General features: G+C 41.6%; 1 protein-coding gene across 6 annotated transcripts in view; it reads right to left on the minus strand.

Annotated features, from left to right (window-relative positions):
- Positions 1-13,755, minus strand: part of esrrga (estrogen-related receptor gamma a) — a 142,062-nt gene that overhangs the window by 48,656 nt on the left and 79,651 nt on the right. For all 6 annotated transcript variants that reach the window (XM_034581147.1, XM_034581152.1, XM_034581150.1 and 3 more), the window contains exon 3: positions 1,628-2,052. In XM_034581147.1, coding sequence (XP_034437038.1) covers positions 1,628-2,052 — 425 coding nt within the window. The remainder of the gene's footprint in view (positions 1-1,627; positions 2,053-13,755) is intronic.

The following is a 13,755-nucleotide window of genomic DNA, read 5'->3' on the forward strand; positions in this document are numbered from 1 at the left end:
CCGAAATCGTGCTGTTCATGCGCACAGGGTTTCCATCGTTTAAAATGGTGGCTAGCATGGATTGAGCTGGAGGCAAGAGTCTGCGAATAGGTCTGTCTCTACAGACAACTCTATTGTGCTGATGTCACAGTTGGTGTGCGCAATGACCATCAAGCAAATTTGTTGCAGTCTACCTGTTTAAAAAAAATATATATATATATGTATATGTGTGTGTGTGTGTTTATTAAATTATATGCTACACAATTATTCAAACCAAACCATTTACATTTGTTTTTAAAGATGAATGTCCTTGGTAGGGTTGTACACTTGTGACAAAGAGCCACAGAAACAGAGAGAGATTAACACACTGTTGATTTTGGTTAATTCATGGAAATTGTTTGCATCAACAAAAATATCAAATGTCTCAGTCCATTTCCTTTAATGCTGGTTTATAATAGAAGTAAGTCATGTGGAACTAGGACGACAAACTGTTGCACTGGATGGATTAGTGAACAAAGTAAAAGTAAGCCAGGCTGCCTACCTGGCTTACTTTATGGCTAATTGATTGTCTATAAGACTGACCTACACTGTGTCTACGAGGGTAAATGAAGACAATAGTGTTGATCAAGCTGCATCAAGCATCAAGTGAATGTCCACACAATGTGGGGAGCATGGTTTGAATACCTGTGCACTACCTGCACTACTTCTGAACCTAACAAGAGACAAGCAAAGGATTACTGCGCCTCATTCTTGCTACTCTTCTCATCATGTGGATTACTGTTCTATCCCTTCTCTCCTCTTCCCTAACCTGAACTCCTGACACCTAGACATGACATCTGACCTTCCCCTGATGCTACCTTATCTCCTAGACAACAGGCTTATAGCTCACACTCTTCCTGGGAAGTATAATCAGTCCGATCTGGGAATGCAAACACAACCTGCAAATTACTCTTTGCTGTTGATGAAGAAGAGGTCAAGGTTGAGGGTGAAAGGGGGGCGTGTCTGGGAGTTTGTGCATATGCATGAACCTGATTTGATGGGTTTACATGAGTGTGTGTATGTGCATGCGTGACAGAAGGAGAACTGGTGAAGGAGACCTAAAACGGTGCGTGTCCTGTTGGCTTACTTAGCAGACATGTGCCACATAAAAATCTGGGTTCACATCTGGCCTGAGGCTTTTATTGTATGTCCTGGATCTAGTATAGTTGCTCAAGTGTATGTGCATGTGTGGGAGAAAAGTTTTATTTTTAGGTGAGATGTGTGAAACTGTTCTCTGAAAGTTTGTCTCTTTTAAGGAGCCAATTCATTTCAATATAAAGAACACGCTACCTTGACCTTTAACCCCTGACCTTGGCCTAAGCCAAATCTAATGTGTATGTGCTTTCACAGGGTTACAGTTTAGATTAAATCTGAATAAAATAACAACAACCCTTGGGTTAACACACTCAAGACCTGTCAGTTTGCCATTTCAACACCCCCATTCTCTGTTATGTCAATTTGACAAACTAAATCAGGACTTGTGCAAAACCAAGAGACAAATGACAAGATTGAACCAAACCTCTGACGATGGAGCTGATAAAAGAGAAAACAAGACAGAAATGTCGGCAGACAAACAGATAATTTAGACAACTTCAAAATGTAAGCCAACCTTGGATGGTACGTTTGAAGAAGGCCTTGCAGGCCTCACAGGACGCCACTCCATAGTGGTACCCTGACGCAATGTCCCCGCACACCAGACACAGCCTCTTGGGGATGGAATTCAGCATATACTCGCACTTGATCTGCGAATCTTCCCCAATCGTTGACGAACAGTCCTCGTAACGTTTCGATCCGGGGCCGCCGGCAGGACCCAGGGGCCCTGCGTTGGAGCCGTAGAGGCTCGGGGAGTCTAAGCCGTTGGGGTGACCGTTCATCGTGGACGAATATGAGCCTGAGGCGTCACTGGAGCCGCCGGGGGAGTGATGGTTTAGACTGTCAGTCAGGGACGCAGGACTAGAGGGCTCAGTCTTTATATAAGAGGACGGACAGTTGGACTCAAGGTGCCGCTCCTTACTGGACATTCTGCAGAGAAGCCTGAGGGAGGGAGACAAGAACAAATAGAAGAAGATGATGAAGAACAGCCTCACAAGAAAATGTAACTGGATGTTTATAAAGAAAAGGGAAAAACAAGGAGGGAAGAGTTTGAGGAAAGAGATCGAAGAGAAAAGGTTACAGTTTAGGCGATGTTCAACAAAAATTTGATCCTTTGAAAGTCCAATCATAGCAATCATTTTTCGTATTTCCTCACTGTCACTTTCTATGATGGATTTGTATTTTTTCACAGAGCCCAGTAAGCCAATAAATGACACACGCACACATGTACACACAATCCATCCTTCACATTTGGTATTCTGCGTTCTAAGAGAAATGAGAGAGAGAGAGATGTGCAGAGAGAAAAAGAAAAGGGGAGGTAATAAAAAGAGAGTAAGAGACTTAAATAAGAAAAAGAAATGGATTTCGGTTCATTAGGGAAACCGCGTGTAAGAGAGAGCTGCAGCGGAGAAACATCCAGATCAGCACACAGTCACATAAACACACACACACACACACACATGCTCAGGGGCCGATGGTCATCCGTCACTCTCCAGTCAATAGCAGTTTGTTCTACATGAAGGTAATCAGTAAGCAGGCTCTCTGCTGCTCAATCATCCCACAGACAGCCTCTCACGCACGCACACACACACACACACGCTCATGCAGTATTCAAGCATTGAGGTCTAACAAGTTAGGGGAAATCACGAAATACACAAATGTGTTTAAAAAAACTAAATCTCTGCTAATCTGAGTCACTCCTCTCCTCCTCTCCTGTTCTTCTCTGCTCACTCTCCTTTCCTCTAACCTGCTTCCCCTCTTTCCTCCCTCTCTCCTTCGCTTCCTTCCTCCCTCTCTCCTTACCCGTCTTCCTCTCCCTCAGGAGCCTCACTAGTGTCTTGTTAATGGCAGTTGTAATTAACAGCTATCTTTTCTCTGTCCATATCTCTCCATCCCTCCCTTTGTCTACCTTACTATCTATCTGCCTGTCTCCCTATCACCTCCCATTCACCGCCATCTCTCTCTTTCTCTTTCCTTTTTGCATTACCACTCTCTATCCCTCTAACCCTGCCCTCCTCCGTGCCTTCTCTCCCTTTTCATTGTTAAAAGCAGAGAGCACAAAAGGGGTTTTTAATTAAGGCAGGATGCTGCTAAACGAGGGGCTTCTAAAGTCCAGTCGGCCTGTAAAAGATCCCTGTTCTACAGGGACCCATAAAACACAGACAGCGCCCTGACGGGGAATGGAGAGGCTGTCGGGCGAAGGGAGGGTGGGGGTATGTGGAATGGATACGGACAGGAAAACAGGTAGGCAGACAGGCGGCCAGAGCGAGGGACAGTCAATGACTGATGATAGTAAAATTACAGGCAGCAGGTTTAGATCTGCTTGTACGGTTTTTATTGTGCAGCAGAGGTTTTATGTATTTGATGTGCAGGAAATTGAGACAAAGCAGTTTGCTTTGGCCAACGAGGAGGTGAGGCAACGCAGCTCCTTTACCTAAAATTCACTCCTTTCTTTTTCATCAAATTTTCCTTTCATAAAGCGACATGACATTTATTATGTACATTACTTTGGCCTTTCCCCCCTTTTCATCATTTATTTTATTCCGTTCATCCCTTCTCCCCCCCTCTTATTAATCCTGGCTTTGTGGTATCCACCAATGTGTATAAATCCATTTATCTGATGCTATGGTGGGCCTTCAGTTTGGAATGAGAGGGACAGTCATGAAGGTGCGGACACAAATCAAGAGAAAGGTGATGGAGGGATACAGACAGAAAACATGAAAGGTGAGGATGAGCGAGGAAGAATGTTAATGCAAATGTGGGAGAGAGTGATGGGACGATGAGAGATTGTTCGGGGTTTTCTGTGTTCTCGTAGAGGGAGAGAAAACACGGTGGTGACAGAAAAAGAGAGCAGACCCATTTAAGTAGATGATGTGATGGTGATGATTTAATCTCTCCTTTTTCACTCTTTATGCTCTTTTCCTGCCCCCTCCCTTCCACCGTCAATCCCTCTGAGTGCCATTAAGTGAAAGAGTTTAAGTGCCAAAAGATCTCAGGTGCTTTTTTCCCCCACTTCCCTTTCTCTCTCTCTCTCTCAAATTCTCATCTATCTCTCTTCCCCTCTTCTTTTCTATTCCTCCTCTTTGCTCTGTCTCACCCTTTCTCTTCCTCTATCATCTCTCTCTCTCTCTCTCTCTCTTTCTCTCTCACCCTGCTTATAAATGAAAAATAATGGCAGTCGAACGGGGAGGAATAAAGAGAAAAAAGAAGACATGCGTGCAGAGAAGAGGAGTAGAGGAAAGAAGATTAAGAAATCACAGCCAGTGCGTCGTGCCGAGCGAGGGGTTGAATGCATTTATGTATGTATGTTATCAGTATAATTATGGAGCTATGTAGCGACAGCTCAGTGCTGAAAGAGCAGTCTTATTGTGCCTGTCTGCTCTTCAGATGAGTGAGGAGAGAGAGAGGGAAGGGGGTGGGGTCTCACTTTTTTATCAATTCTTTATGTTTTCAGGTGTTTTCAGGAGATTTATATAAAGAGGGAAAAGACTTGAGTGCATTTCCTTCTCTTTTTGTGTTTTCACAAAGACGTGAGCACTGTGTTATGAGATGAGTGACGGTAATCAGATTTAGGGATTAGCTGTTTTGCTTAATTCTGTTATAGAAAAGAGGTTTTGAATGTCATTCTCCGCCTGCCATTTTGTACATGCTGATGCACTCCAGCGGGAGAGAATCATTTAATGACACTCTCGTAAAAAGAAGAAGATTTTAGCTTTTTGAACTGCTTCACTGCAAGGAGTGTAACTTCTGTGCCTGTCACACTACATCAACAAAATGTCGTTTTTTTAGATATCATGAAATAGCATTTCTTTAGTTTAATTGCTATACATTTTGTACTTACTTACTTAAAGAAAGCTAAGTGATGGATCATCCAAAATATATTTTTTCTCAAGTGTCCATTTTTTTTGTTTTGTTAACATCAACAACTGCAGATATGAGACTGTTTTCACAAACAGTCAAAGAAAGAGGACAAAAGTGGCTGTTGAGTTCCTGCAGGTCTATTTACCTGCCTCTGACTGAGGGAGGACGGATGCGCACACACACACACACACACACACACACACACACACACACACACACACACACACACACACACACACACACACACACACACACACACACACACACACACACACACACACACACACACACACACACACACACACAGAAAGATTACCACCTTCCCTTGTCTCCATTTCCAGCTCGATCCCTGTCATTTTCTCTTTCCCTTCGTACCCATTTCTTTTTTTTATTTCTCACATCTTGTAGAAAACCACAGTTACTCATGAAAGAGAGATAAACACATGGAGGCATTGAGGGAGGGAGAGAGAGAGAGAGAGAGAGAGAGAGAGAGAGAGAGAGAGAGAGAGAGAGAGAGAGAGAGAGAGAGAGAGAGAGAGAGCAACAGAAATAATAAAATGACATGAGAGAGAGAAAGAAATAAAGAAAAAGAAAGAAGTGTTTTTTCTGTGTGCTTTGAAGGAAGGTGGGCACTTTGGTATGACAAGCTGTCATTAGAGCGGTGGGCCGATGCAGTGCCCTGACAACTGTCAGGGACAAACATACAATCATCGTATTAGAGGAACTACTCTGTGTCTCGTTCTGCGTCTCTGTGCTGTTTCACTGTGCGCTCCTTTAGCCTGTGTTTCTGTGTGCGCTTGCACTCCTTCATTATATACAATCTTTGTAGGACTGCCTCGCTTTAGATGGCAGCCACAAAGACAAACTGATCCTCAAACAACTCAGAGAGGAGGAGAGAAGAGAGGAGAGGTGAGGAAAGCAGAGGAGGGGAGAGCAGAGGAGAGGAGAGGAGAGGAGAGGAGAGGAGAGGAGAGGAGAAGAGGAGAAAATTGTTATCACAACAGATTAAAGATTCATATATTTTTTATTTAGAATAGTTTTTTTTTAAATTGCAGCTAAGGTGTAAACGTAAAGAGCATTATTTTCCAACAGTGGAAACTTTTATATTTATATATATTTTTATATATATATGCTCTAAGACACTGAACCCCAAATTGCCGGAAGAGTTTGAGCGATGTTTGATAAAGTGCTTCACATACATGCACTAACAATGTGTGGTTGAATGTGTCTGTATAGGTGAATGGCAAAAACTGTACTGCAAAGAGCTGTGAGTGGTCTACAAGACTAGAAAAGCTCTATGTAGATAGAGACCATTTACTCCACCGTGACAATGTTCAGCGTCTGTAGGTGTAGAGAAATGAACATTGGCCGGACAATATTTTCAAAACCAAATTCCCACTGAAAAAGCAATAAAAATGAGTGGAGAACAATAAGAGGAGAGAGAGGGAGGAGGAAAAAGCAGAGAGGAAAGAGAAGAGGTGGCAGTAGAGACAGAGGAAGAGGAGAGAAGTGCTGACAATGTAGCTGCCATGGGTTGGCTAATACCTTTCCATCACACCAAGCATTGTGCTCTCGATGCTGATAAGAACACACAGTCCAATAAGCAAAAAGAAAAAAAGAAGGAAGAGAGAGAAAAGCTTACACAATTCTATCTAGATGATACCTGCAATGCTCTGGGACCGAGGGGGAAAGTGAAGGAAGGATGGATGGATGGATGGATGGATGGATGGATGGATGGATGGAGGACAGGAAAGAAAATATATTGAATTAAGGAAAGGAGTGAAGTTTGTTTACATTTCCTTCATCAAATGAAGAAAATGATTTCATCAATAGACTGAATTACTTTTTCAATTCTCACCTCACGCTGTTTATTTTCCTTTCTTTGCTCTGTTTCTCTCTGTTTTACTCCCTTTTCAATGCTCCTCTATGTGTGGAGGGTTGCTGAACTGCATGTCTGCTTGTTAGTAAGAAACGTGCAAGTGATTGTACACAAATGCATACCATGTGTGTGTGTGTGTGTGTGCGTGTAGTTCATAGACAGAGAAACAGAGTAACAGAGTACAGGATTGAAAAGGTAATCTGTGTGTTGTTGTGTTGGCCCAGGTTTGTATAAGTGTGTTTGTGTGTTTGAGTTTAGCTCCACAGACCTGCAGTGTGCAGATGATTACAGTTGTTTTCAGGGACAAAAATAAATAAAATAGAAAATAAAAACTCATGCAGCGACAGTCAATCTAAACCACTCTCCCTCCTACTGAGCTCTCGCTTGCCCTCTTCTTCCTGCTCTCTTTGGGTCTCATTCGCTCGCTCTCTCTTTCTCTCTCTGCCGTTTCTACTTCTCACAAACACACTCCATCATTGCTTCTCTCTATTTCTCGTACATCCACACCACCTTGCACCCCACTCATGCACACACGGACACACAAACGGCAGGGAGCAGATCAATTGTTACAGTGTTAGTCGGGCAGGAAACCTGTAATTCACTTCATTGGCTGCAGAATAAACCCCTGATTACATACAATCAATGTGATAATGTCTAAAACACATTCTGCCCAATGGGCTGTTGGGCTGTAAAGACCAGCAGAGGAGAGGAAATGCGTGTGTGAGTGTGTGTTTATATTTCCTCAGTGTGTGTGTGTGTGTGAATGTGTGGTTAAACACTTTGTCTAAGTATGAGCGTTAATGTGACAAATAAATGTAGTGATCACAACTATTCACTACACAAACGCACATCTACGAAATAAATCAGGGACGATGTTCTGAGTCACACCAGTGGGGCTGATGCACACACACGTACACGTATACACACACACACTCTAGATGTGAATGTATAAACTGTAGGGGGCAGGACACACAGGACAGCGTCTGCCAAAACACTATTGATTAGGAATAACAGTATGTGCTTTCCAAACTGCAGACTTCAATTTGTGAATATCATGTTGGGACTGGTGACATCAATGCAATTCATGGCTCCTTCGTCGCCACATAATACTGTTGTTGTATATTTTCTTTTTGTAAGTTTTCTTCTTCCATTCCCACGTTTGAAGGAATTTCATTTTGTGTCTGTGTGAGAGGTGATTTAGATTTGAGAGTCTGACTGCGTCGGTGGAGTAGGCGCAGCATTTAGGTGAAAGAGATATGAAGAGGGTGAGCTTGCTCAGGGAAAAAAAGGTAAGGAAGGGCAGCGCTAACCCTGTGTATGTGCGTGTGTGTGTGTGTCAGATGGGAATCTTGATGATTTAGGTCATTTTCTTGTGGAGCAGTAGCTGATAAGTGTGTTGCTGCCAGCCACTATCTTTGTCACCATGTCTCCCTCTCTCCTCACCTTTCCCTTTGTCTCTCTCTCCCTCTCTCTCTCTCTCTGTCTCTTTTATCTGCTGTGTGTCATTGTATTTATAAGGGTGGTTGTCTACTGTAAGAATAGTGCTTCAAACCTCTAAAACAGCTCAACTCCATGCAGTGCGCTGAGAATACAGTTAACACAAACTGTCTCTTAATTTGATTAAAATCATTCTGTTTTTTTATTAAATGTACATGATAAATAATCAAATACACAAATGACTACAAAATGGGTGTATAATTTAGTTCTATTTTGGGACTTGGCAGACTAAATTGCATACCATGTACTTGTAGTGACCTCCAGCCTTTTACTGGAAAGGCTGGAGAGTGGAAATCAATGAAATTACTGAATGCATCCTCTGGTTAGGTAAACCTTCTGTGGAGGAAGAAGGTGCCTGTGGCAAAAGTGGGATTACTAATCCTTCTTTTTATGAAAATACATAATGATCAATTTAGTCATTAAAATGTAATTTGCTTAATCGATGTGCACAATGAAATTGACACATTCACAGTGTTCGTTCACATGGTGTTGGTGGGAAATGTTTGTGCAGGGGAATAAGGGATATAAATTGTAGGGTGGCTCCTTTATAAAAGAAAGGTCATTGATCAAGGTTAGTGTTGGTTTCTTTCTCTGTGTGTGTGTAGGTGTGGATTAGCAGTGTTATCGCTGAGCGTTAGGGGTGCAACAGTCCTTCCAAACACTTACCGACACTTGGCGTTAAGGCTGACACACACTCATTCGCTCTCTCTCGCGTACACACACATGTACACATCCAGCCATTCGTGTACAGTGAGATGTACAGCTCTCTCTCTCTCTCTCTCTCTCTCTCTCTCTCTCTCTCTCTCTCTCTCTCATACAGATACAAAACTGGGCAAGGTGCTGTATCAAATGAAATTGCACAGAAGTACAATCATAAAAAAAAGGTGTTTAAAAAAACAAAATATCCCCCATCAGATTAAAAACACATTTTATTAAGCAGATGGTGAAAGAGGATTTCCACTCTAGTAAATATGACAGGGCTTTCAGATGTGACACAGGAGGAAGAGGGAGAGAGAGGGGAGGGAGAGGGAGACAGGCGAGGAGGGAACAGGGGAACGAGAGGGCAAGAAGAGACGGAAAGAGAGTGGATGAAGTATATTAGGGGGTAAAAGTGGAGGAGAGGAGAGGAGATGAGGAGGAGATTCAAGGAGAGGAAAGTTGAGGAGAGGAGAGGAGAGGAAACAAGGAGGAGAGGAGGAGACACAAGTGAGTCGAGCGTCAAAGCTGCATTCTTTAAGCAGATCAGATTTGGGGAAATTGGGCTGTCACTACAGGATTGGGATGATTTACACCTATCCATCACAGGGAGGGGGTGAGGAGCAGAGCCTGAGTTTGTATAATAACACACAGCATCTGTATAAATTGAGAAAAAAAATATGAAACATCCTCAGCGCGGCTCAGTTCACTGCTCACTTTTCTATTCAATATTCTGTAAATATACATTCAGAAGAAGGAAGCTCATACTGAACGTTCTGTGAATTACTCTGATGAGATTCAGCGAGTTCATTACTTTTACTATGACTACAATATATTACAGGTACCGTGGATATAAATTAAACGATTATGTCCCAAAATACAATATTTATTCCTGATGTATGAAAAACATAATTTGAGAGTGGTCGCACATAAACATTTAACTAGTGCAGGTTTTGAACTGAATTGATCTGTATTATTGTCGCTATAGCTGCTGTTGACACTTGTCCCCCCCTGCCTGATCTTCCCTCTCACTCCCCTCCGTTCCTCCTCCTCCCCCCTCGCCCCCCCCCTCACTGCTGGCTGATGCACCTTACAGCCTCGCTCCTGGACCATCTGTTAGGGAATCTAATTCACATCCAGTCATAATCAGGTTTGCTGGAGTGCCCACTGTCTCTGTCTCTCTCTGTCCGTCTCTCTGTCTCTTTCTGGTCTTGCCTGCTTTTCTTTCTGTCTTGTTTTCCACCTTTTCAACCCCCCCCCATTTGTATACCATAGTGTCTGTATCAATGTCTCTATTTAATTTTCTATATTTGGACAGTTTATAAAAATATTCCACTTTATTTTCTACTCTTCTCCACCAGAAGGAATCAGTTAATCTCATCATGTCAATGTCAGAATTTTTAGTTTCTAAATAATTTAGTTATATTTCAATTGAATCATTTTTCATTAAGTGTCTCTTCATTACTGTTTATCTTTCCAAAATTAGCTTTGCTTTTACCTGCTTTCAGATTCTGCTTCGCCAAAAACTGATCATGTTTAAAACTAATTGCAAATTACGTTTGAAATGCTCCTTCAGCATTTTAAAAGTAAAATCAAAACATTATTTTAATTGGAGACTGCATGGGAAAAAATGGAGCACTGTCAACACTGGCTCTCACAGTGTATGTTTCTGTGTTTGTCCATGACTGAGAATAAGTTGAGATGAGGTGAAGGGGGTGGAAGTTAATGAGAGGTGAGTGTCTGAAGCCCTCTCTCTCCCTCTCTTTCTCTTCCTCGCTCTCCCTCTCTGCTCCCGCAGTAATCCTCTTCTATAAATCTGCAATCCAATCAGCGTTGTCCACACTTACACACACACGCACGCACACACACACACACAAACACACATACAGAGCTGTTGGGAGGCCCATCTGTGTGTTAAGGCAATCTGCTTTATCATTATGATTACATTGGGCTCAGTTTACAGCAAAGTGTGTGAGTGTGTGTGAGTGTGTTTGTGTGTGTGTGTGTGTGTGTGTGTGTGTGTGTGTGCGCGCGCATTGAAGCGCACCCTGGCTGCCTGACATTAATCACATTGGTTTGATGGCCTAAATAAAAAGGGGAATAATATTGTTGCTGTCCAATGAAAACAGCAGATTTCCAAAAACAAATTAGGAATTTCTTCAGAAGTTTTCATTTGACAAAAGACTTCAGGTTTTTCACCTTATTTCATGTTAAAACTATTAAAGGATTTTTCTTTGTGATATGAAGACGAAATGCCATTCTTCATAACTTGCATGCATTTTGAAACATTTGAAAAAATGTGTCTACAAATATATAAACTGTGAAAGTAGAATTTGGATTTTTCTAAGCCATAAGGATTAATCAGGTCAGTGTGTATGTGTGTGTGTATGTATGTGTGTGTGTATGTATGTGTGTGCCTGCGAACAGTTGTCAATGTAAGTTGTGTGACTTAAAGTTTGTGTGTGTTCATGTGATCTTTTACTACATGATTGTGAACTAAATGAGCTCATTTTTCTGTGTGTGCGAGAGATGGTGAGTTCAGGTGATTTATGAACAAAGGTATTTAGTTGAATGAAAGATAAAAGTATTTACCTATGCAATTATTTCTCTATTTTTAAAAGGACATGTATTCTTTACTTACAACAAGTCATATCATAGGAAAAATGTTGATTTAAATGAAAAAAACAATCATGGCTAAATTCCATCTAGCTTTTTTACTGCTTCAGTTTCAGGGTCCTGGTGATGTCAACACTGGATCACTGTCTTACTGTGACTCTGGAATAGAACCGAGCTGTAAGTGTTGTTGTATTCACCTTTGCTTTTCTTATTATGATAAATCAAAGCTGCGGAGAAGACCTGCTGTGAGCATATTCTTTGTGATGAGTTGTTAATGATGAGGGCTTTTGACGTTGTGAACTTGTGCCGACATTGTTAGTGTTTTTATGATCTGCCAACTGGGGAAATATTGTGTCGAACATCTGAGGCTGGGCATCGTTCTGGCAGATGAATTCACAATTACAATATCAACTGTAGTTTGTTTGATTTGGTCCAAACCTTGAACCAATGCAGGGCCAAATAATTGATTTTCCAATTTATTGTGCTGTGTGTGCGTCCATCTGTGTGTGCGAATGTAGTTTGCGACTTCAAGCCATGGCGTGACTCCCTAGCCCCTGGCAAACCTTTACACTTCTCATCACCAGACCTCCCTGTCTGCCAACACACACACACACACCGACACCGACACACACACATACACATTACTAGTAACACTCCTCTGGTGATTGGCTGAAAGTCTGCGTGAGAATGGCTTGCCAGACCTCTAATTGGCTTGACCCAGACTAACCCTGAAATCCTATTGGACTAAGACTTCCCAGTCTACAGCGCGCGCAGACACACACACACACACACACACACACACACACACACACACACACACACACACACACACACTTAAAATTAAAGGGCTTTGCAAAAGCCTAACAATGCACTGATCAATAGTGTGTTCTAATAGGCTGGACAATAACACAGCTACAAGAACAGTAATATAATGTTCATTGAGATAATCATGTCAGCCAGGGTTAGGTCAGGCAGCATAACGCTGTTTGGTAGCAAAAAATTAAAATGAACAAGAATGTAAAGAATATTCCTGAAAAGATCAATGAATAGATAAAGCTTTGGAAAATCTATGTGAGCAGTATGAGGTCACAACAGGTGGAAATGTATGTTGAAATACAAACACTGAGCACCAACCACCCTCATGCTCATTTTAATTAAAAAGTACAATATGTCTATGCTAATCAAATACAAAGTTTTGCAATCTGTGCCTGTATTTCTGTCCCTTATTCTGAGAATGATGAAAAGACAGAGGAAGAGAGAAAGTGGCAGAAGGACAGAGGAAGGAATATGCAGATGCATGGGGGAATTACATTTAATGGTAAAAGTGACTGTCCTTCAACCAAATGATTAGATTTAAAAGCCTCTGTGCTGCAGCACATTTGCACTACTTAAGTGTCCTTGAGCCAAGTTGAATCCCGCTTTCTTGTGATACTCTATATTTTATTTACACTGTAAAGATACAACAAAATTGAGATGGTGCTATAGGTGAAAAACGTATGTAGAAGAGCATGGCTTTAAAAAGAATATGTCTGCTCTGGGCAGGGAGTAAAAGGTTTCAGGAACAAGTCGTCACAAACACAGCTCACAGACACACAGTCACATAAATTGTCGGTAAGACACAAAACAATTCTCTCGTTTTAAGGCTACTTTGTTTTTTTTCTTCTTTTTAGCAGTGTGAAATGGAAAATGTTTCTCAAAATGTGAAATAAATAGTGAGTTGAAAATTTGAAATTTTTGGACTATGCCACTCCGTGGACAACCTCTTCTCTATGTCTGATGATCAGAGACGATTGATTAAGGGGAATGTTAAGAGGGTGGCTTTTGTAATTTAAAACTAACAAACATAATCAAAAACAATCATATGAACGCATCTAAAAGTAAAGGAAAATACAGATGACTGAACCTGTTTTATTCATGGCAGTAGTTTTAACCAAAGGGTTGTTCTGTAATATGTCTGTAATAACGTCACATTTTGCTCGTGGTGACACGGAAACAGAGCAGCTTATTTTAAAGGCTGGTCTAATAAAATGTCCAAGTTTGAAAATAAAGCCTAAAAAAGGAGAGACATTACGATCTGAATCATGAAGTAAATGACT

This window comes from Hippoglossus hippoglossus, chromosome 3 (genome assembly GCF_009819705.1).
Source record: "Hippoglossus hippoglossus isolate fHipHip1 chromosome 3, fHipHip1.pri, whole genome shotgun sequence".
In the NCBI taxonomy this organism is placed as follows: domain Eukaryota; kingdom Metazoa; phylum Chordata; class Actinopteri; order Pleuronectiformes; family Pleuronectidae; genus Hippoglossus; species Hippoglossus hippoglossus.